The sequence below is a fragment of the Canis lupus genome, chromosome 7 (genome assembly GCF_048164855.1).
Source record: "Canis lupus baileyi chromosome 7, mCanLup2.hap1, whole genome shotgun sequence".
Classification (NCBI taxonomy): domain Eukaryota; kingdom Metazoa; phylum Chordata; class Mammalia; order Carnivora; family Canidae; genus Canis; species Canis lupus.
The window spans coordinates 6631915-6653412 of NC_132844.1; the positions used below are offsets into that span (position 1 = coordinate 6631915).

General features: G+C 41.1%; 1 protein-coding gene and 1 long non-coding RNA gene across 7 annotated transcripts in view; both read right to left on the bottom strand.

The window, feature by feature from the left end:
- ARMC2 (armadillo repeat containing 2) overlaps positions 1 to 21498 on the bottom strand; it is a 104385-nt gene that overhangs the window by 60382 nt on the left and 22505 nt on the right. For all 6 annotated transcript variants that reach the window (XR_012033735.1, XM_072831850.1, XM_072831849.1 and 3 more), the window contains 2 exons: positions 19411 to 19618; positions 4018 to 4094 (listed from right to left, as the gene is read on the bottom strand). Coding sequence is in view for 5 of the 6 variants with exons in the window: in XM_072831850.1 (XP_072687951.1) it covers positions 4018 to 4094; positions 19411 to 19618 (285 nt within the window). In the remaining variant the exon portion in view is untranslated. The remainder of the gene's footprint in view (positions 1 to 4017; positions 4095 to 19410; positions 19619 to 21498) is intronic.
- LOC140636539 (uncharacterized) lies at positions 11212 to 12681 on the bottom strand. The gene is made up of 2 exons (XR_012033742.1): positions 11840 to 12681; positions 11212 to 11588 (listed from the first exon to the last, which is right to left on the bottom strand). It is a non-coding gene; the product is annotated as an uncharacterized lncRNA (long non-coding RNA).

A 21498-nucleotide genomic window follows, 5' to 3' on the forward strand; every position in this document is an offset into this window, starting at 1 on the left:
TATCACAGCTTCATTACTGATGCCCTTGTTGGCTGGGGTCTGGTTCTCATCCTTTCTAAGCCTCATCAGTGAAACAGAGATGAAAATCTTTTCATTCAGGGCTATGAGAATTAAAAGACATGATATAGGTAAAGCTTAGAGCCCAATGCCTAATATCTAGGAATACACAATAAATGTGAATTTTATTTTCCTGATAAAACAATAGGCCACCACTGTCTGAAGTTTATCCGGCTATGTGATCCCACTGAATCATCACGATTAGATGCTGCCTGTGAATGTAGGCTATAGAAGAATAGCTGCCATTGCCTGGGGGACTTTAAGAGGCAGCACAACTCTTCAATTTTTATAACATTATGAAGAGGTCCCCAAATGGTCTCCATTTTCCAGATGAAGAAAGTGCGGCTCAGGGGTATTACGCTACCTGCCCAAGGTCATACAGCTCCACAGCACTTGTAAGCACTTGACCTCTAGGCTAGTCCACCCCACAGCAAAAACAGTAAACTGAAAGATGACTTTGGAGGGCCATGTGAATCATATTAGAAACTGCAAATCATGATATATTTCACACAGGAAATATCTCACTATCTAAAGCACAGACAGTGTAGCTGGAGGGGGCACTGCTCCCTCCAGAAATGAGAGTGCGGACTCTCAAGAGCAATGCGAAGGACATAGTCCTCAGCTTCCCTTCTCTGTTTCTCTCCCTCCGTTCCCATAAGGTTCTCACATGGCACCCAGTCTATCTATCTAATCAATATTCAGTCTGTACCTGCTCAGAGTGGACCCAGTACAATCAATCAAGTGCCCACAGTAGTGCCTACACCCCAAAAATGTCGCACAAAGAGTTAGAAAAGATAGGGACAATCAGGGTTTCATAGAAAGAGAAGAAGGGAGAGCAGCAAAAAGGCATATGCCCTATATATTTTTAGATTGTTTCAATGAGGGCAGGGGAGAGGACCAATGGACCAGGGAGGCCTATTAAGAGCACAGGTTCTAGGGTCACTGTCTGGTTTTGAATCCTAGCTCTACCAACCTACGAGCTAGTTGACTGTGGGCAAGATGCATCGCTTTTCCTCTAGAAAATGGGGTAACAATGGTCATCGCCAAGTATTGGGATTATGGGTTATTAATTTCTCTTATGTGCTACTGTATTTTCCAAAACCTCTCATGTATTTGTGTTACTCTTTAGAAGAAGAAAATACATACAATCCACATGAAACTTCCTAAGCATGCAGTGACGATGTCACCCAGGAGAAGCAGGAAAGCTAAGCAATGTACCCCTCCCTTCCAGCACGGAGGACTTCCTCTAACACACTTCTTGCTGGAAACAGACACCTCAGTTGCAGCGAGTCCAGGCTCACCTTTTATCAGACCTTCTTGATACCAAAAGGGGACAATGTACACTGGGCGTGTGAAAAGAGCTTGGGCAGAAAAAGTAGATAGAAAGGGATTGTCAACAAGGGTGTAATTAAAGGTTGTAGGTGTGCTCTCTATAGTTTTACTAGCAAAGCGTCACGTAATCATCTAACCCATAAGGAAGAATTCACCATAAAATGCATAGGTGTGGGGCACCTGGGTGGCTCAGTCAGTTGAGCGTCTGTCTGCCTTCGCCTCAGGTCCTGATTTTGAGATCCTGGGATCCAGCCCCACGTGGGCTCCCTGCTCAGAGGGGAGTCTGCTTCTCCCTCTCCCTCTGCCCCTCCCCCTGCTTGTGCTCTCTCTATCATAAATAAATAAATAAATAAATAAATAAATAAATAAATAAATAAAATCTTTTAAAAAATGCATACGTGCATTGCCTTTAGGACAAGATCAGTCCATATCGTGCAGGTTCACAATCCCTTATCCAAAGCCTTTGGGCCAGATGTGTTTTGGGATTCAAAAAATTTTGAATTTTAGTAAGGTAATATGCTACACACACTGCAAGACCACCCCCAGTAAGGTCTTCTGGGGTGGCACCCTGCAGCTGGGTACAGGCATATTCACAGGAACAAAACAAAGACAATTCCTGGCCTCCCATCAGTCCAGGTCAGGCATTGTCACTAAATGAGTTTGAAAAATACTTCAAAAATTCAGAGCTTTCCCAAGCTTCAACTTTCCGTCTCAATCTTTTGGGTTATTACTTTTTTGAGTCTACCCTAACTTTGATAAATTATAGGTATGGATTCTAAAAGTAAACCTGAATACTCAAGCAGTATAAAACACATGGTTGTTCATATTCCCAGGTATCCGACAGAGTCCAAAGACATGTGAATAAAGTCAACATATATCAAGGCAAGTGAAAAGCCAGATGATAATAAGTCAGATAAATAACTTAATCACCAAATATTTATGGCACCCTGAAATTTACCAAGTCCAATAAGTTCAAATCAGCATTTTTACCTCCTATGCAATATGCCCTTTAATAGAATAGCTCTGTGAGAAACCATGATTATCAATCTGCTTCTTAGGATACACAGAATCAATAACGTGCTCACCCTAGGCAGAGTTGAATTACAGGGGTGAGCCAGAAATTGCAGAAGGGTTTAACCTTGGGAAAGGAAAGGCCCTTGCAAGCCCTTCTGAATGTTCTAAAGACTTGTTCCTTCTCAGAGCAAAAGTCAGCCAGACACTGGGGCTTAAGGGATCACTTTCAACCCTTTCCCAAGAATCACAGTGCAAGCAGTTGTGTCCAACCATGACCTTTCCACATCTCCGCCCACTCCCGGACCCCCTCCAACTCTGCTTTCTGCAAAAATGCCATTTTATATAACCAAACCCCTCTCCACTCTAGCAACTGAAGCATGGGATCCTGTGATTACTCTTTAAGATCTACAAAAACTAAATAAAAGTTTGCCTCAGTCTTGGGCAACAACCTAATATTTTAGAAAGCACTTTCATCTAGGTTCACAGTTTGCTAAATATAAAAATTATGATTCAACAGGAAATTGGGTAAGTCAAGCAGAAATTTCAGCATGTTTTTGACGATTTTGCTGTCTCAGTGGTTATAGTTTTTAACCACAGCTTTGAGTTCTGGACACAAAACTTGACACAATGTTTATTGGCTGATGTTTTTAGCAAGTAAATGTAAAATCCTTAGCAACGAAGCTGATGCAGAAATCAGGCTAGGATTTTCCTGTTACAGAAATTCTGATTGGCCACAAAAGTCATTTTATTGATGAGAAATTAGTTTTGAAAGTAAGAAAATATTTTGGGGGCCTAATATTAGTTTGGTTTTATAAAATTGCATGTGCGTAAAAAGTGAAAAATATAACAAACACCTGTGTACCCACAAATAGTTTGATCAAATATTAACTGTATTTTTATCCTCTCCTTTATTTCAAAGAAATAAACATTATAGATATAGTTGCCATCCCCTGTCTATTCCCCTTCCTTCCTCTGCCTCCAAGGGTTACCACCGTTCTAAATCAGGTGGTTATTTTTTTATCATGTTTGATTTTACACGTCACCACATAGATCTGTATCCATAAACAACATATGTCATTGTTTTTGCAACTTGATGTTTTCATGTAATATGTTTGTACTCATTTCAGTCAATATTACATGTGTAACTGCTACACTTCATTGAATGAATACATTTTGCATCATTTCTAGCCTGTGATTTATATTGTTACATTTTTTTTCCTCAAACAGATTAAAGCCCCCAAAGGCTGTCTTCATACAGCTAATAGAGCTTCACTTAAGTGAGCCATGATTTTGAACTCAAGAAGGATGCCGCTGTCAAATTTTGCAATTTTCCAAATGCTTTTACAAAATAATTGCTTGTATGCTCACTGAGACAGTAATCTATGGAGGTTTGAGGCCCTAGAGCTGTAATGGTAAGAATTTGAAGACTGGTGAAAGTAATAAAAATTTCTAAAAATAAATGTTGATGTGTGGCCAAGTTGGCCGAAGTCACTGGAGTTTTCAAACAGTGAACCAACTGAGACATCTTCAGTGCAAATGTTTCTCCTGCGGGTGGAGATGCTGAAGGGGAAGACGTGCTGGGGACCTCTACTACGCACAGGGCAGGCACCTCACCTGCTCTGGTTTCCAGTCTGCTCAGGTCCGAGCTGTTGAAAGATGATGAGGTTCTTGAACGCCTCTTCCCCTGGTCCCTAGGAGAAAGAGGAATACACACAACACTCAGCCCACAAACCAAAGCATTTCTTCTTTCCGTAAAGTGTGGAGTCGGCTCTAGGCAGGTTGTGAAGAAACCACAGAGGACTGTTTCTAAGACGGGGTTTGGTGCTCTACAGTCCTTTAGCCAACATCTGATTTCCAGCTAAGGTTTATCTATCAAAAGACAAGTCAGAGCTGCCTCATAGTATTAAATACAATCACCAGAAACAACAACAAAAAATCCCAAGTTTACTTTGCAAATAAAAAAAAAAAAAAAAAAAAAAAAATCCTGCTGAAGGATATATACCACAAGAGGTCACTGTTAGAATAAGAAAGAACTCTGGTATGCCTGGAAGCACAAAAGACTAGCCTTCAGGAGCTGGAAGGGACCCTTTCTCTAGGTCTCCCTTCGTACAAGGAAACTGTTCCCAAATTGGTCAGATGTGCCCAAGGTCACAAAGCAGGGTCAGATCCAGAGCCCTGGGCTCATAATTTCCAATTCACAGCTCTTCCTACTTCAGCACAGACTGTTCTGTTTCCACTTAAAAAACTCATTAATATTCCTTGAAAATGCTTTATTTTTTAAATAATTTTTTTTTAAGATTTTATTTATTTATTCATGAGAGACACACAGAGAGAGAAGCAGAGACACAGGCAGAGGGAGAAGCAGGCTCCATGCAGGGATCTCGATGTGGGACTCTTTCCCGGGACTCCAGAATCATGCCCTGGGCCCCAAGGCAGACACTTAATCTCTGAGCCACCCAGGAGTCCCTTTTTAAAATAATTTAAATGTGAAAGAAAATTGAAGGTAAATTCAGGCAGCCCCCAGATGACAAATATTTTGTATTCCAGATAAAAGAGTAGTGGTTGGCCAATAGTAGGATTATATTGCCAGGTTGTTTTAGGTTTGTTTTTTGTTTTTTTTTTTTAAGGTTATATTTAATGTAAAGACCATCCAGGAAGGATACAACTTTTCCTTAGCTACAGCTGACACTTAAAAGTGCTTACTTCAAATATCTGTACACAATTCCAAGTGCAAATTTTACAACAAATTTTTTTGTCATCAAATAAAATATTTGCTATAAAAAATCACAAATAATGCATATGCGCGTGGTCAGGGTCACTCACAAATACCCAGACACATGTCTGTGAATAAGATCCCCAGTAACTGTTCAGTGCTGTGTCTTGGCCCTTGGTTTTTACTGCTGCCCCAAGGATTAGCTTCTCCAAATATCATTTTTCCCATAAACATGTTCCTTTTTTGAACACTTGATTTAACACTTCTCTTTGTCATTTAGTAGAGAAAAGATCAAGCTAATCCTTCCCAAAATATCTAATTATTTCATACTCTGAAACAATTGCCTTATTTTTATGCAGGGTAAAAACATGAATCTGGTAGCAAGGTGTCCCTGGCCAATCAAAGAAAGAATATGAGGATGGGATCTTTTTGTCAACACTCTTGGGAGTTGAGATTCAGATGGAACAGATCTAATCTACCCTTGGAGAAAGTAAAATACCAAAGTTTGACAAGGCGTGAAGCCAAGGAAGTCCTCATACATATCACTCCTAGAAATAACAAGAAAGTCTAAGAACCATAGAGGCAAGCCTTCTTTTCATTATTGTCCTAAACAATTATTGAAATCAAGCAAGACAGTTTTCAAATAATGGCCTTTCAAAGTCATTGGTCCACTTTCAGAGTCATGGCCAGTGATGAGGTTGCCTCCCTAAACCACATTTGTGTATCCATCCCTACTTCTGGTTGGGGGGAAGAAAAAGAAGGGTCTTTCTTCTTATGATATACCAGAGCTCAACAGTGCTCCTACTGGTTCTCAAGAAGAGCACCCGATGAGAATTTACGAACACTCCCTATGATCATCATTGTACAGTGGCTGAGCTTACGGGCTCTGAACCTAAACTACCAGGTCCCAGGTCCCGGGTCCAACATTTATCAGTTATGTGGATTTGGGCAACTTACTTAAACTTTTGATCTTATCTTAACACGAGGGCAAAGCCTCTCCTTAGTACAGTGACTGGCACATGTGAAGAACTTAATAGTCAATATTTGTATTTTCTTTTGCTCTGAATCAACAAGCAGCTGTCTGAATGGTCCAGTGCTTGATGTTACTGTGGTAAAGAACATATATAGCATTGCCCTGAAGAAGTCTAAAATCTACTTTGAGGAACTAAGCAACTTTTTTTAAATGGAAAGTTCCAATGGAGTCTCTAATCAAGTACTAGATTGTGAAAGTCAGCGTGTTACAAGAACTAGAGGGATGCTGAGAAGGAAGTGATTAGTGAGAGGGAGAAGTGGGCCACAAAGTGGGTCTTAAAAAAATAAAAGTTGAACCAGCAAGGGATAGCACTGCTCTTCAGAGGGGAGGAGCATGAGTGGAGGCAAAGAGGAGCATGAGCAGCCTGGTGCTCAGGGTGGGGGATAATTGCAAGGGACCAGCAAGGCAGGAATAGGAGCTTTTTGCTGGGATGCACCGGAAGCAGCTGCCTGCAACCCTGGAGAGGGGTGATGGCCCAGTCTGATGGGCCATAAGGAGTTATCATAGGTTCTAACATGAGAAAGTAATGGGATCTGGAGCTGGTACAAGAGCATTTAGGAGGCAACAAGATCTAAGTCTTTGGGGGTGCCAGTGGGACTGGAGAGAACCTGTAAATGAAAAGTTGATAGGATTGGTGGTTGATTTCAGGCAGAAGAAAGAACAGAAGGTAGGCCTGGGGGAACAGGATAGCGGGGTTGCCATCAATAGAAATGGGCAGGTTAGAGAGAACAGTTTGAGGAATAAAGCATGTGTGACATTTGCCATATTGAGTTTTGGATGAAAAATGAGGTGTCAGCAAAGGAGATGTGGAAGTCAGGGACAGAGCGCTGTTAAAGATCCAAGTGGTACTACAGGGACTAGAGTCATCAGGCTTGTGGCTCGAAAGACGAGACTCTCAGGACAAAGCCTTTTCAGATACTCATGTAAAGGACAGAAAGGGGAAAAGGAGTCCAAAGGAAGAAGAAAAATAAAATAGGTTCTCATGCAGCCCAAGCATGCTGAGAAGGCAAGCATGAGACACAGGTCAAAGATGAACACTGAGGAAGAAGAACCATCCTGTCTGACCAGGGCAAGCCTAACAGGGTTTCTGGGGAACGAGACAGTTGAAGTCCCACAATCAGAGTGGGGTGGAGAGAGACGCATCAAGAAAAGAAAATCCTGGGACACCTGGTAGCTCAGTCGGTTAAGCGGCTGCCTTCTGCTCAGCTCATGATCCCAGTGGAGCCGGAGCCCTGGGTCCCTGCTCAGCGGGGAGCCGGCTTCTTCTTCTCCCTCTGCTCCACACCCCCTGTTCATGCTCTCTCTCTCTCAAATCAATAAATAAAAACTTTAGAAAGAAAAAAGAACAGAAAATCTGCCAAAGAAGAGAACAGACAGCCTTATGGTTAATGGAAATCTGTTCTCCTGTCACTTCTACCCCAAGAACCTTCTTGGTTCAACTCACTAATCGAGGCCATATAAAACAAATCTTTATCCTTCTTCCTCCCAACAGTTCTTCACATATTTAAAAACGTGGTGTTCACCACTGAACATCCTCTCCTAATGGTTTAGATTCCATGGTTTTATTAGCTAGGTTATCAGATAATTGTCATCACACTTACTAGCCGTGTGGCTTCGGGTCTGTTGTTCATCTAAGTTTTGGTTTCCTTATCGACAGAAGAGGGGTGGTAAATAGTAGCAACCCTCTATATAAAGCTGTCGGGAGGGTCAAATGATAAAATGCAGGATTGCTAGCAGAATTCCAGGTGCCTGGTGAGTACTTGCTAAGTGTTTCCTCTCACTGCGGCTGCCGTCACTGATGTCACCGACAGACTTCTCCCTCCAGTCCCCTTAACTCCACCTTGTAGGACATGGTTTCAAGTCTCCTTGCCAGCCTATTCAGTCACTCTGTGAGAGTGTCACTTTGTCTGGATCCCTTTTAAAGTCTGGAACCCAGCCCTGAGCTAAACGTACAGCCTGAGGAACAATGGAAAGGGATTCTAAATACTGCAGCCTAAAACTGCATTAGTGGTTTTGGTGCTTACATCACAGTGTTGGTCAATTCTTGTTTTTTCTTACATATGCAGCTAAGGCAGATTGCCCCCATCCACGGTGGACTCGCCAAATTTCAGTGTTGTTTTTGGCAACATCTATCAGATGTGTCTAAATCTTGATTCAGTCATCCAGTAGAATTGCTCTTCTTACCAGCTTCCTTTTTCGTGTTGTCAAAGACCACAATTAATTTTTGTGCAACAATCTTTGATGTCCAGCAATAAAATAATTCCAGAAGGTATTCTTTCAAACTCTTTTGTGAACTTCTTTTTAGAGGCAGAAAAACACCACTTAATTAGGGTATCTTCATCTACAAATAATGACAACAAAAAACCCTAATTCTAGCAGACATAATCAGTAAATGCAATGTGTTGGCTCATATAACCTGGAAGTCGAACACTTGGGTGGGTTTTAGGTGTGGTGTGATCAGGGCGTTGTCTCCTTTCTGCAGCTCTCTCAGGTCTGCTGTTTCTTCGGTTCCATTTGTAATCAGGTTGGAATACTGAAGACGGCAAGATGGCTATGACATTCCCAGGCTCCTGATCTATTGCCAACACGTTTCAGAGCAAAAGCAAGGTCTTCTTTTCCCAGCCACTGACAGGAGCCCTACATTTCTTTCACTGAATAACCAGAACCAAGCTCTCTAGCCAAGGCAATGCTATATACAGACTGAGTTACGAGTGTCCGTCCACCCATCAGTCACATTGGCAGCATCTACTTCTGGACCATATATACACTGAAGAAATAAAGTGTATTTCTTTAAAAATGGTCTAAACCTCAGATTTTGCTATTATTTAAACAGTTTTTCTAATTATTATGATTAGGTCAGAGGTCAGCAAACTTTTTCTTAAAGAGCCAGATAATATCTATTTTACACTTTGCATGCCAAGTGGCAAAATAGATGTAGGTATTTCTGTAACCATTTAAATGTAATGACTAAAAAATGTATGAGCCATTCTTGGCACAAAGGATGTAAAACAAAATGAAACAAAACAGGTGGCTGGCCAGATTTGGCTCCTGGGCTATAGTTTGTTGACTCCCGCTTTAAAGCAGTAACTATAAAGACATTAAGAAGGATTTCGAATGAAGGTGAAAGAAAGCAATACATTTATTTCCAAGTGGAAAAAAAAATTACATGTGAGAAAATGGGAAAGGAAATCTTAAAGGTATATTTAAAATTTTAAGGCATATTTAAATTTTAAATGTGCTGATTATCATAAGCATATGATAAAAAGAAAATTTAGCAAATTTTGAGCTAAACTTTCCCATGCCCCAAGCGAAAAAAAGACACTTCAGTTTTAGAATTAGATTCAAGCTGTATAGATTCATGTCAGGAAGTAAATATTGTAGGCTTTGCAGCCATACAGTCTCTACAGCTACTCAACTCCGCTGCTGTAGTATGTAACAACCACAGGCAAGAGGTGAATGAACGAGTGTGGCTGTGTTCCAATAAAACTTTATTTATAAAAACAGGTCATAGGCTGGGTTTGGCCCATGGGTCTTAGTTTGCTTACCCCTGCCTCGTAGTCTCTTAGATTCTCTGACTGCAATTGAGAAGGCCAACACCAAGGAGTGGCAGGGGTGAGGTCCCCTAATCACATCTTCATTGCCCTAAGCACCAGTTATATAGTTTTCAGACATAATAGCATTAATAATATTAGCATTCGGTCTTAATAACGAATGTTAAAAATAGAACTCTGTACTTAAACGGTTACATAAAAGCACAATGAAATGAAAGAACATGATTTTAAAGAAATGGTCATAAGATCAAAATTTTAAGTCCTCCGAGGTATCTATGGCATTGGGTTGTGGCTCATGATTAAAAAAAAATGCATATTTAAAAATTATACATATAATCTCAGCATCTTTTTCAGCTATCACTAAGTGGTTATTATTCAAGCTCTTGTATAAACTTGATGAGACATGGCTTTGTAGCTATCCACGTTAGCTCAACTTAGTAACTTAGTTAAGCTCAAAGTCCCTTTAGCTTGTGTACAAGCCCACAGGTCCATGCTTTCCGTAACCTTTAGAGCTCCACAACGTCCAGGCACATCAGGTGAAAGGCCCTGTCACTTCCCACTGCTGCAGCTACGAGGACTTCCTTCCTCATTGGGGAGAGTAGCTGTGAATGCCCTCTGGCCTAGCATGGGGTGGGGGGCTGGCTCTACGCAGCTCCTTTCTCTGCTTTCCGCCTACCCTCCTAATGGGGTGCTAACATATGGCCATCTTCCACCAGAGCCGCTACCACCACGGCTTCCCCATGGTCTCCTCCTTTTCAGGCTCTCCCCTCTCCCTGCCCCTCACTCTGCTGCCTGTCTTCAGCTGAAAACTTCTCGGTGGTTCCCTGCAGTCCACAGCCTCAGGACCTACGCTCCTGCTGCACTAGGCCATCTGCCTTTTTTCCAACCGGCTGCCACCAGGTCAAATACCCCTCCGCCTCTGCTACTCCTTTAGCAAAGAACACAATGTTCCACCCCGACTGAAAACCAGCCTCAAGAGGCATCCCAAGCCCACGGGTACCCCAAGAAACCTTTCCTGATCTTGAGGTCAGAATGAGGTGCTCTCATATCTGAACTCCCAGGGCGTGTGCTTTTAGCACTTTCAGCTCTGCTTTCATTCCCCAGCGTCAGAACTAATCACTGAATAGTGCTTCCCAAACTTAAGTGTGCATTCAAATCACAGGCTATCTTATAAAAATATGTAAAATGCAGATTCAAATCCAGTATGGGCCTGAGATCCTGCATTTGCAGCAAGCTCCCAGGTGATGTTGACACAGCTCTTCCAGAGACCAAACCTGAGTGGCAAGACTGCTGTGGTGTAAGCACCTCATGGGCAGGATCCATTTGTCTGTCTCCCACCTCCCGACCCCTCAGCATAGGGCTTTGCTTACCAAGAAATGCTTATTAAATGGAAATGGTTGAATAAGGTAGGACTCTGCAAAACCATTCTGGCCGGTGCTTGTCTTTTCCGAATGGAAACGGTTACGCAGCCACATTACCCTTAATTTCTTAAAATAATGATGACTTCATTATTTTTGAAAAAATGACATATTTATTAATCTTTAAGGCCAGGCAATATAAGAAGGTACAAAGAAGATCTTAAAAAATCATCCAGGACCCCACCACCCAGAAATAAATATTGATATATGGTAAACATAATTCCAGACATATTTTGCACATATTCAGATGAAAAGAGAAAGGAAAGAACAGAAGAGTGATTTGGAGGGAGGGCAGGTAAAGGATACATATAAATAGGATCATACCATACATGTCATTATAATTTTAAAGTATTAGGTATAAATTTTACTTGAATTTAACAGAGAAACAGAAATTGAGATGAAACTGAAGGAATTGTAGAACTTCAGATGAATGGGTCTTCCCAAGAGATATTAGTTTCTAAAAGATCTCTCTGAAGTTAAGAAAAAAAATAATGAAAAACATTAGGATGCTGAAATATTCTTTTTTAAATTCATATTTCAATTTCAGTCTGTAGCTACTGACAAATCTATTCCCTCTTATGAAGTGAAATAATTGGCACTCACACTTCCTCCCAAGTACCAGTTTTAGTTATTTATGTTACTATTACATCATTAAGTCTTCTGTTCCATAACCATCATTTTCAGGGTTTTAATTCACTATGAAAACAAAGCCGATACTCACCATGAATGGCTTTATCATAGCCTCCTCATTTCTGAATTCTGACTCATCATTTTGATGTCAAAAGAGTTTTCTAGGGGCGCCTGGGTGGCTCAGTCGCTTAAGCATCTGACTCTTGGTTTCGGCTCCGGTCATGATCTCAGGATCCTGGGATTGAGTCATGCCTCAGGCTCTGCGTTCAGCACAATGTCTGCTTGGGATTCTTTCCCCCAACCTCTCCCTTCCCCTCTGCTCTTCCCCCTGTTCTGTCTGTCTCTCTCTCACAAATAAACAAATACATACATATGTAATAAAAAAAGAGTTTTCTAGAAAGTGCATGTGTGCTATAGTCCCCAAGTTCATTCACATTTGGAATATCCATCTGTTGCCTTTTTATTAAAGAACAAGTTGGCTGTGTTACACAAGGATAACACAAGGATAATCTTGTGTTATCCTTCTCATACTTAGGACTGCATAGATACTACTCTACTGTCTTCTGACACTGTGAGGTGCTCTACTAAAGCCAGAGGCAGTCGGCCTTTTTCTCCTTTTATGGGACTTCCTTATTTAGCCTGGATGGCCATAGGATACCTTCTTCCATTTATTCACTCAATTGACAATTACTAATTGTCAATTAGTACTATGCTCTGGGTAGTGTTCTAGTGCTGAACACTATTGGAAGTATCTTAGTGTGTAGTATTCCATATAAAATTTCGTTGGTGGGGGGCACCTGGGTTCTTCAGTGGTTGAATATCTGCCTTTGGCTCAGGTCGTGATCCCAGGGTCCTGGGATTGAGTCTTGCATTGGGCTCCCCTCAGGGAGCCTGCTTCTCCCTCTGCCTGTGTCTCTGCCTCTGTTTCTGTGTCTCTCATGAATGAATGAATGAATGAATGAATGAATGAATAAATAAATAAACAAACAAATAAATAAAATCTTTAAAAAAATTGTTGGGACATGCTGTGTCCATTGAGCTTCAGATTCAAATTTTTATTTCAGAAAGTTGCCTCTTCCATTCTGTTGGTTCTTGTGAATATCAAATGAGTTAATATATGTAAATCACTTGGAAGAGTATATGGCACTTGGTTGTTGAAAGTAAGCTAGTACTTGGCACAAAAACAGACACACAGATCAATGGAACAGAATAGAGAACCCAGAAATGGACCCTCAACTTTATGGGCAACTAATCTTCAACAAAGCAGGAAAGAATATCTAATGGAAAAAGACAGTCTCTTCAACAAATGGTGTTGGGAACATTTGACAGCCACATGCAGAAGATGGACCATTTCCTCACACCATATACAAAATTGACTCAAAATGGATGAAAGACCTAAATATGAGACAGCAATCCATCAAAATCTTAGAGGCGAACCCAGGCAGCAACCTTTGTGACCCGGGCCACAGCAACTTCTTACTAGACACGTCTCCAAAGGCAAAGGAAACAAAGGCAAAAGTGAACTACTGGGACTTCATCAAGATAAAAAGCTTTTGCACAGCAAAGGAAACAGCCGACAAAACCAAAAGACAACCTACGGAATGGGAGAAGATATTTGCAAATGTCTTATCAGATAAAGGGCTAGTATCCAAAATCTATAATGAACTTATCAAACTCAACACACAAAGTACAAGTAATCTAATCAAGAAATGGGCAGAAGACATGAACAGACATTTCTCCAAAGAAGATATACAAATGGCTAATAGACACATGAAAAAAATGCTCAATATCACTGGGCATCAGGGAAATGCAAATCAAAACCACAATGAGATATCACCTCATGCCAGTCAGAACGGCTAAAATTAGCAAGTCAGGAAACGATTGATGTTGGCAAGGATGTGGAAAAAGGGGAACCCTCTTAAACTGTTGGTAGGAATGCAAGCTGGTGCAGTCGCTCTGGAAAACAGTATGGAAATTTCTCAAAAAATGGAAAATAGAGCTACTACAATCCAGCAATTGCACTGCTGGGTATTTACTTCAAAGATACAAATGTAGTGATCTGAAGAGGCACCTGTACCCCAATGTTTCTAGCAGTGATGTCCACGATAGTCAAACTGTGGAAAGAGCCCAGATGTCCCATCTACAAATGAATGGATAAAGAAGATATGGTATATTTATACACATACACACACACACACACACACACACACAATGGACTACTACTCAGCCATCAAAAAACCCGAAATCTTGCCATTTGCTACAAGGTGGATGGAACTAGAGGATATTACGCTAAGCAAAATAAGTCAATCAGAGAAAGGCAATTACCATATGATCTCACTCATATTGAAGAAACAAAACAGAGGATCATAGGGGAAGAGAGGAAAAAATAAAACAAGATGAAATCAGAGAGGGCAACCAACCATAAGAGACTCTTAATCATAGGAAACAAACTGAGGGTTGCTGGAGGGGAGGGGGGGGTGGACGGATGGAGTGATTGAGTGACAGGCACTCAGGAGGGCACGTGATGTAATGAGCACTGGGTGTTATAAAAGACTGACGAATGAATCATTGCCCTCTACTTCTGAAACCAATAATATACATGTTGATTAATTGAATTTTAATTTTAAAAAGATTTAAAAGAAGGTACGCTAGTACTAGGGAGGGATGGGGGAAGGAGGAGGAAGACTCCTTCAGGAATACAAGTGCCATGCCTCTTGTATCTATCTTAATTGCTCTAATCATTTTCATATCTTCTACTTCTTTCTTTTTGTATGATTGCTTCTAGCCTGTACACCATTGCATTTTCAACTGTTTGTTTATTTATTTGTTTATTTATTTATTTAATTTATCCATCCATCCATGAGAGACACAGAGAGAGAGGCAGAGACACAGGCAGAGGGAGAAGCAGGCTCCCTGTTGGAAGCCCAGTGTGGGACTTGATCCCAGGACCTCAGGGTCATGACCTGAGCCCAAGGCAGATGCTCAACCACAGAGCCCCCAGGCGTCCCTCATTTTACTTCTAATACGACTTTCCTTTCTGTGTTTATACATTTTTCTTTCACTTCTTGAGAATTGCAAATATATTTTTCATCTCTTAAAGTGGGCTTAGAATTTCTAATTTGAATTCTTAGAACCCAAAGAGCTCATCTTTCTTTCCTTTTTTTTTTTTTTTTTAATTTTGACACTATGGAAAATGGTTTTAGCTCTTGTGTTTAGAGGGCAATGCCTTTTGTGATCCATTTTCTTCATCTGTCTTTTGTTCTGTTTTTCACATATCTGCACTTGAGTTCTATGTTAACTCTTATCCTTGTATTTATTTATCTTTAAACAGAGCCATTTATTTGCTGAAGAATTCATAGGATCCACAGAAGGAGAGAATCAGGGTGTTCTGTAGCTCCAACTTGAGTCAGCATTCTTGAACATCCATTCACCAGGTCTGTTATTTTTTGACCTAAAGCATGTATCTGCTTGGTCTGTGTGTGGCAAGTTGCTGTCACTCACAGAAATAGGCTGAGATAGGCTCCTTGAGTTCTAACCTAGCAAACCTCCCCTACCACTACCACATACGTGTGCATGCATACCAGCTGGCCCACAGGAAATGAGGATCGCATCGCCCTCAGTCCCATCCCCCTGTCCTTTCACCAAGGTCCTTGCAGGGGCATCTCTACTTTTTCTGGGGCTGGCCCACTCTTTAAGTCTCATTTCTTTAATTAAAGACTATTGGATGTATTACCTTCTGAACTGAGACACTCACTCTTAGTGAAATCTGTTTCTTGGTCTAGGTCTGAGGAAGTCAGTATCTGCTCTCAAATTACCCCTTGTTTTCATCAATACTTTGTAGAATCTGGCAGGTTAACTGGACTCCTGGCTGCACTATTCCAAGAGACAAAAACCTAACCTGAAGTACTACAAGCTGTCCCTGTCAAAACAAATAAATAGAGGAAAGAAAAGAAAGGAAAGAAGAGGGAGAAGAAAAGAAAGAAAGAAAGAAAGAAAGAAAGAAAGAAAGAAAGAAAGAAAGAAAGAAAGAAAGAAAGAAAGAAAAAGGAACATATTGGTTCATAAGACAGAGCGGTCTACAATGTGGATCTGGTGGTATCAGGTACCCTGGATCTAGGGGTATGTATGTATCATCCTTGATACACTGTCACTGTCTCCATTTCCTTAGCTCTGTTTATATGTCACGTCCCCACTCAGAGTCACCCTCCAGAAGGCTATGAAATGGCTGCTGTTGGCTCTAAGACCACATCATCTTTATAGCTTATGAACTTGAAAGAGCACTTTCCCCAAAGGCTTTGGCAAAAGGCCCATGGAGGAACTCAGCTGGTCTGTTTTGGATCATGTGCCCATGTCTGAACTAACTGCTGTGGCTGATGGACAGATGAACTTTGAAAGCCAGGCCGGGGCCACATCATCCCCCCTGGACCCTTGGGAAGGTAAGGCAGGGAGAAGAGGGTCAGCCCTTTTCTAAATATAGACCGAGCATGATACAAGACACCTTGCTCTCCAAAGGCAAGGCAAGTATGCTAGGTTGATCAAAAAAAAAAAAAAAAAAAAAAAAAAAATCAAGCCCACACTGCAGCGTGCAAAGTTTGCTCCATGTTTTGTAGTTTCAGGTCGGAACCAGTTTTCTGCTTCATTGATGGCATTTATTTTGGTGTTTTTCATTCTTTGCTGCTTTTGTTTAGTTTCTGTAGAATGCTTTTCCTTACCCTCTTTAACCAAGAGCCCTCTTTTCTTCTTTTTGATTCCAAAAATAGTACTATTGGCACTTGACAGTTTACAAACAAGGCTTTCAAACCTTATTAATCATTCCACAGCCCACAGTAAAGGCTGGGAGGAGATGGGAGTGAAGGAACACAGTTATTTCCATTTTACAGATTAGAAAACGGTCACCCCTGAGCGTGGTAAGAGACTTGTCAAAGACCATACAGATAAGTCAAATGGCTGAGAGAGAACCGAACCTAAATTCAAGGATTTACATAGAGAGCCTTTAAAGGTTTTTAAGCAGATGTATGAAAGGGTCCATCTGATTGAACCACTGGATAGATGAATGGATAGATGGATAGAGGTATACATACATATGTATTTTAACGGAAGCTTTCTTATTTTCAATCCACGTGGCAACAGAAAGTAAGAGAAAATGGAGTGCCGCTATGGGGCAGGCCTGCCAAACCGTAAATGGGCCCTTCCTTGGCTGGACACGCAGAGACTGTCAGAATTGCAACACTGTTTGAAGATGATAGCTGGATAAGTGCTCAAGAGGATGCTCTCTTTTGTAAAGTTAAATAGTCCCCCAAGATCTTGTTTATGATGATGCCTTGCTGAGCAAATCCTATTTCCATCACGACCAGCATAAAGTGACACTCCATTCCATCCCAGGTCTGAGTTATCCATACTCTAAACGAAGGGTGTACGATTTCACTGGAACAAACTGGTCCCTTCTCCCCCCAGCCTGGAGGCATGCAGCCTAAAGGTGCCAGACTCCCCCGCATTAAGCGAGTGGGTGAGGACCCTGCGTGGGAGGCACGTCCTCATTTCCTCTGTCCCCTTTAGGAGACCTGCTTGGGCTCCTTCTGGAGCCAGTGTCCTCCCAGGCCTCCTCCTTTTCTAGTTTTGCATTCCCTCCCCTCCCTTCTTCTGCCAGCCGGGTTCACTGACAAGAGTCTTCATTTACCACATTAGGGCTTAAAGATGGAAAAATGTTAATTGAGTAAGGCTTTAGCATCAAAACTGGGAATACTGCACTGCATAGCAAAGATCATTTCTTGGAATTCTTCACTTAAATGTTTACGAGAAACAATTATCAAGTGTCCCAGATTGATTCACAAACGTAATTAATGAAAGAATTGCTAATAGTTTCCATTTTCTGGTTTGTTTTAATCCTACTGTATAAACTGTTTTTTTGGCACCATTTCAACAAAACCCCATCCTATGATTAAGGGAGGTAAAGATTCATAAAGCAGAAATGTTATGGGAAGTTAAACTCGCCAGGGTGCACTGCAAACCCGACTCAGGCACAGTCATTACAGGACGCAAAGGCCGTCCTCACCAAACAAAAGGAAAACAATTAGCACTGCCAATGCCTCATAATTTGGGACAGTCAGGAAGAAGCGCTTCTAGTCCCTAATTGATTTCTCCTTTGCTGTTTGTGGGATAAAATATGCAACTGAAAATGCCTTTGCTGTCCCAGACTGAGGAAGACATAATGAACTCTGGCTTGCCAGATTATTCTGCAACATCTGAAGGTTCGCAAAAAAATAAAAAAAAAATAAAAATAAAACAGCTCTTGTCTGGTTTTTCCTAGTCAACTTTAATTACTGTAAGGATGGGTGCAGCAAGATAAATGTTTCCTTTTCACTTCAGTGCTAAAGAAACACAAGCTCTCCTGCAGTCTTTTATGTTTAAACTCTGAGGTCTGCAGCCTATTCTTATTCACCGACTGGAAAAGATTGGTTGCAATGGCCAGTTTGATGTTTTGTGCTCAGCTCCCAAAGTCCCAATTTGAAGTCATTCTCTTCCACTTAAGGAGACATTCGATTTTTTTTTCCCCTTTAATTTAAAAAATGTACTGAACGCAAAGCAACGTTACAAGGATTACTAGGTTGCCTCGTATAAACTCCGTGTGTGCGACACTCTTCAGGCTGTGTCAGCAGACAAGGTCAGTTCAGCTAAACTAACCAGCTGCCAAGCAGCCGGTTCCGGGAAAAGCTTTAAACATGCTGCATGTGTACGAGCCAAAGTCAGACCCAAAATCTAAAGTGAGGGCAACAAGTACTCGGTCTTAAAAAGGCCCATGGAATTTAATCTTGTTAAGCAAATTTGAACCGGGCGGTTGTCCACAATGGCCCAATGGAAAGTCATAGAAAAATATTTTTAACTGAATGACCCAGTCCAGTCCAAGACCTTCTGCCTATCTCAGCATCGTTACTGGCAGGGGGTGGAGAACAGAGGCTGCTCTCCCCGCTCCATCTCCCCCACCCCAGGCCCCAGTTATTCCAGCTTTTGCTAGGAAAACACCAGGGTGAGAATTCACATTTCTCCATAAATCTTAAGATGGTAAGAAAATTGCTCCTCAATTTTCTAGGGGAAGCCCTAGACAGTCCTATAGGAACATGGTATGAAATAAAGTAATTCTCAATAATTCATTTTATGAGGGATTAGCAGAGAGATATCACAGACAACAGAAATCTACAGGATTCTACTACTTTTGTCTATTTACCTGTTTGCAAAATAAATATTTAAATACAAGTTTCCACTGGGGAATAAAATAAGTGTCCACTCTTTGGTGGAATTAACAACAGTAAACCAATCCAAAGGGAGGGAACGAGAGATTTCCAGCCAGGCAAGAATCCTAAATAGCACACAACAGCACGATCACTCATCACTGGAGGGCTGGCTGAAACAGCCCAACTAAAGCAAAGTTAGGCTTTGCTATTCTGACAGCCTTGTCAGCGCAGCATTTGGCAGGTATGAATAAATGTTTTCCTGAGGATTAAACAGGGAATGATGTAAAACCAACTCTATTTTGCCATAAGAAAAAAAAAAACCTTTTCTATTCATGGAAAGGGAACATGCAAATCAACCATCTATGTAAGATTAGGAAACAAACTAGTATACGACACAGTTATCCTAACCAGAAAACTAAATCAGAATACTGACCCTCCACTTCTGAGATGAGATGGCAAGGATGTTGTCCCTTTGAACGTTTCTTGCTCCTTGATTTCACTGAAGCTTCCATCATAAGTTAGCTGAAGTGGGTGACTCTTTAAGTGGCCAACGGCATCGGATTCTGTTAAATGAATCCCATTTATTTTCACCATGGGGTCCCCCATCACAACTGTTTCTTTGGATTCCACTGTCTTCTTTGCTGTAACAATCAAGGAAATGTTTTGTCAAGGCAGTTCTGATTTTAGGAATCTCTATTTCCAGGTGTTTTTTTTTTTTCTATCTAAGAATTTATACAATTTAAAAATTTTATATTACTTACAATCAAGTCTTTCAAGAATTGTGTGGACAAAATCTGTAAGACCTCACCACTATTTCAGGCTTGGCAGCATCAATTCATCAAAAATGAATCTACTCTCTACTCTCTCAGAGTCTACCAGAGGACAAATACTCAAATGTAGGTTTTATGAATAACTTGGTCCATATAAACACTTCTGCATCCCAGAATGAGGACTCCTTTTCCTGAATTTGATTATCTTAATAATTTCTTTTTAAAAAAATACTGAGTGCTGGGACACCTGGGTGGCTCAGTTGATTAAGTGTCTGACTCTTGATTTCAGCTCAAGTCATGATCTCAGGGTTGTGGGTTTGAGCCCCACATTGGGCTCTGCACTAGGCATGGAGCCTGCTTGGGATTCTCTCTCTCCCTCTCTCTCTAAAATAAATAAATAAAATATCTAAAAAAAAAAAAAAATACTGAGTGCCTCCCTGATGTCAGGCACTGGTCTAGACACTTGGGCTATATTAGTAATGAAACAAAGAACCCTGACTTTATAGGACTTATGTCCTAATAGGTATAAATAGGTAATAAATAATGTTCTGTAATAAACGAGGTACATGACATAAGATAATGAGTGCTACAGAAAAAAAAGCAAAAATAGAAAAATGGAGAAAATCAAAGAGGATTGGGGATGGGGACCGGCAGCAGTTTTGAACAGGGTAGACATAGTAGGGCAAGCCTTTAATAGGGGTGAGACATCTAGCCACGGGTTGACCAGAGACAGAATTTCCTGCAGAGGGAATAACAGCTACTGAGGTCTTAAGGCAGGAGTGTGCCTGGCATGCTTCAGGTACAAGAGGAGTGGAGTATGTGAGGGAGGAGAGGAAGAGAGCTGATCAGAGGGGCAGCACCCAGATCGTGGAGGCCTTATATACCACTGCTGGCTAGTAGGAAGCTGAGGGCATTGGCTTACAAGGCTTTCTAAAGAGGAATAAGATAATGAGAGTTGCAAAAAGAAGTCCAATCTCTAAACCGAAAACATCTATTGTGTTTATGAGTACAGATTCTTAGGCTTACAACACAACACTTTCTTTATCAGCAAGTGGACGTTAGGAATAGCTCATCCGTGCAGCTGATACCACACTTGTGTCTCAGATAAAATATATTTTTTTGAATGGGAATGTGGGGATGAGGTTCATGTAGAAAAATATTGTTTTTGCAAGCTTCTCCAAAACAACTCAAGGTTTTCTTTTCTGCACTTCAACAAACCATTAAAAACCAACAAAACCACCTAGTCCACTCCGACCAAGCTCCCTGCTCTCAATGAATTTTAAAGCTGAAAGGAAACTTAAAGATTGGCTAGTCTAAACTTCATTTTTCAGATAAGAAAACTGAAAATCCAAACGTTGAGTGACCAGTCTAGGCTCACAGAGCAAGCGCAGGGAGAGCCAGGGCTGTACAGTGCAGAGTGTAGGATTTGCATTCCATCAGGCTCAGGGTCAAGTACTGGCTGAGTGACTCAGGCAGGTCACTCAACTTTTCTCTCACCTTCCTCGGTGGTCCCCACCTCTTAGGGGTGTGGTGAGAATGAAATGATATGACCTAGTAAAGTGATTTACTCAAAACCTAGAGGTTATTGTCATCATGATTAAGGGAACCCAAGAACCCCGACTTCTGGTCCAGGGCTCGCTCTGTAGCACCACGCTGCCTTAAATATCTTCCCTACTGAATTACAAAGCACATATTTTGTTTCAAGTAAAGCATTTTTAGTCTATGCCTACATTTTAGCATTTCTTTCATTC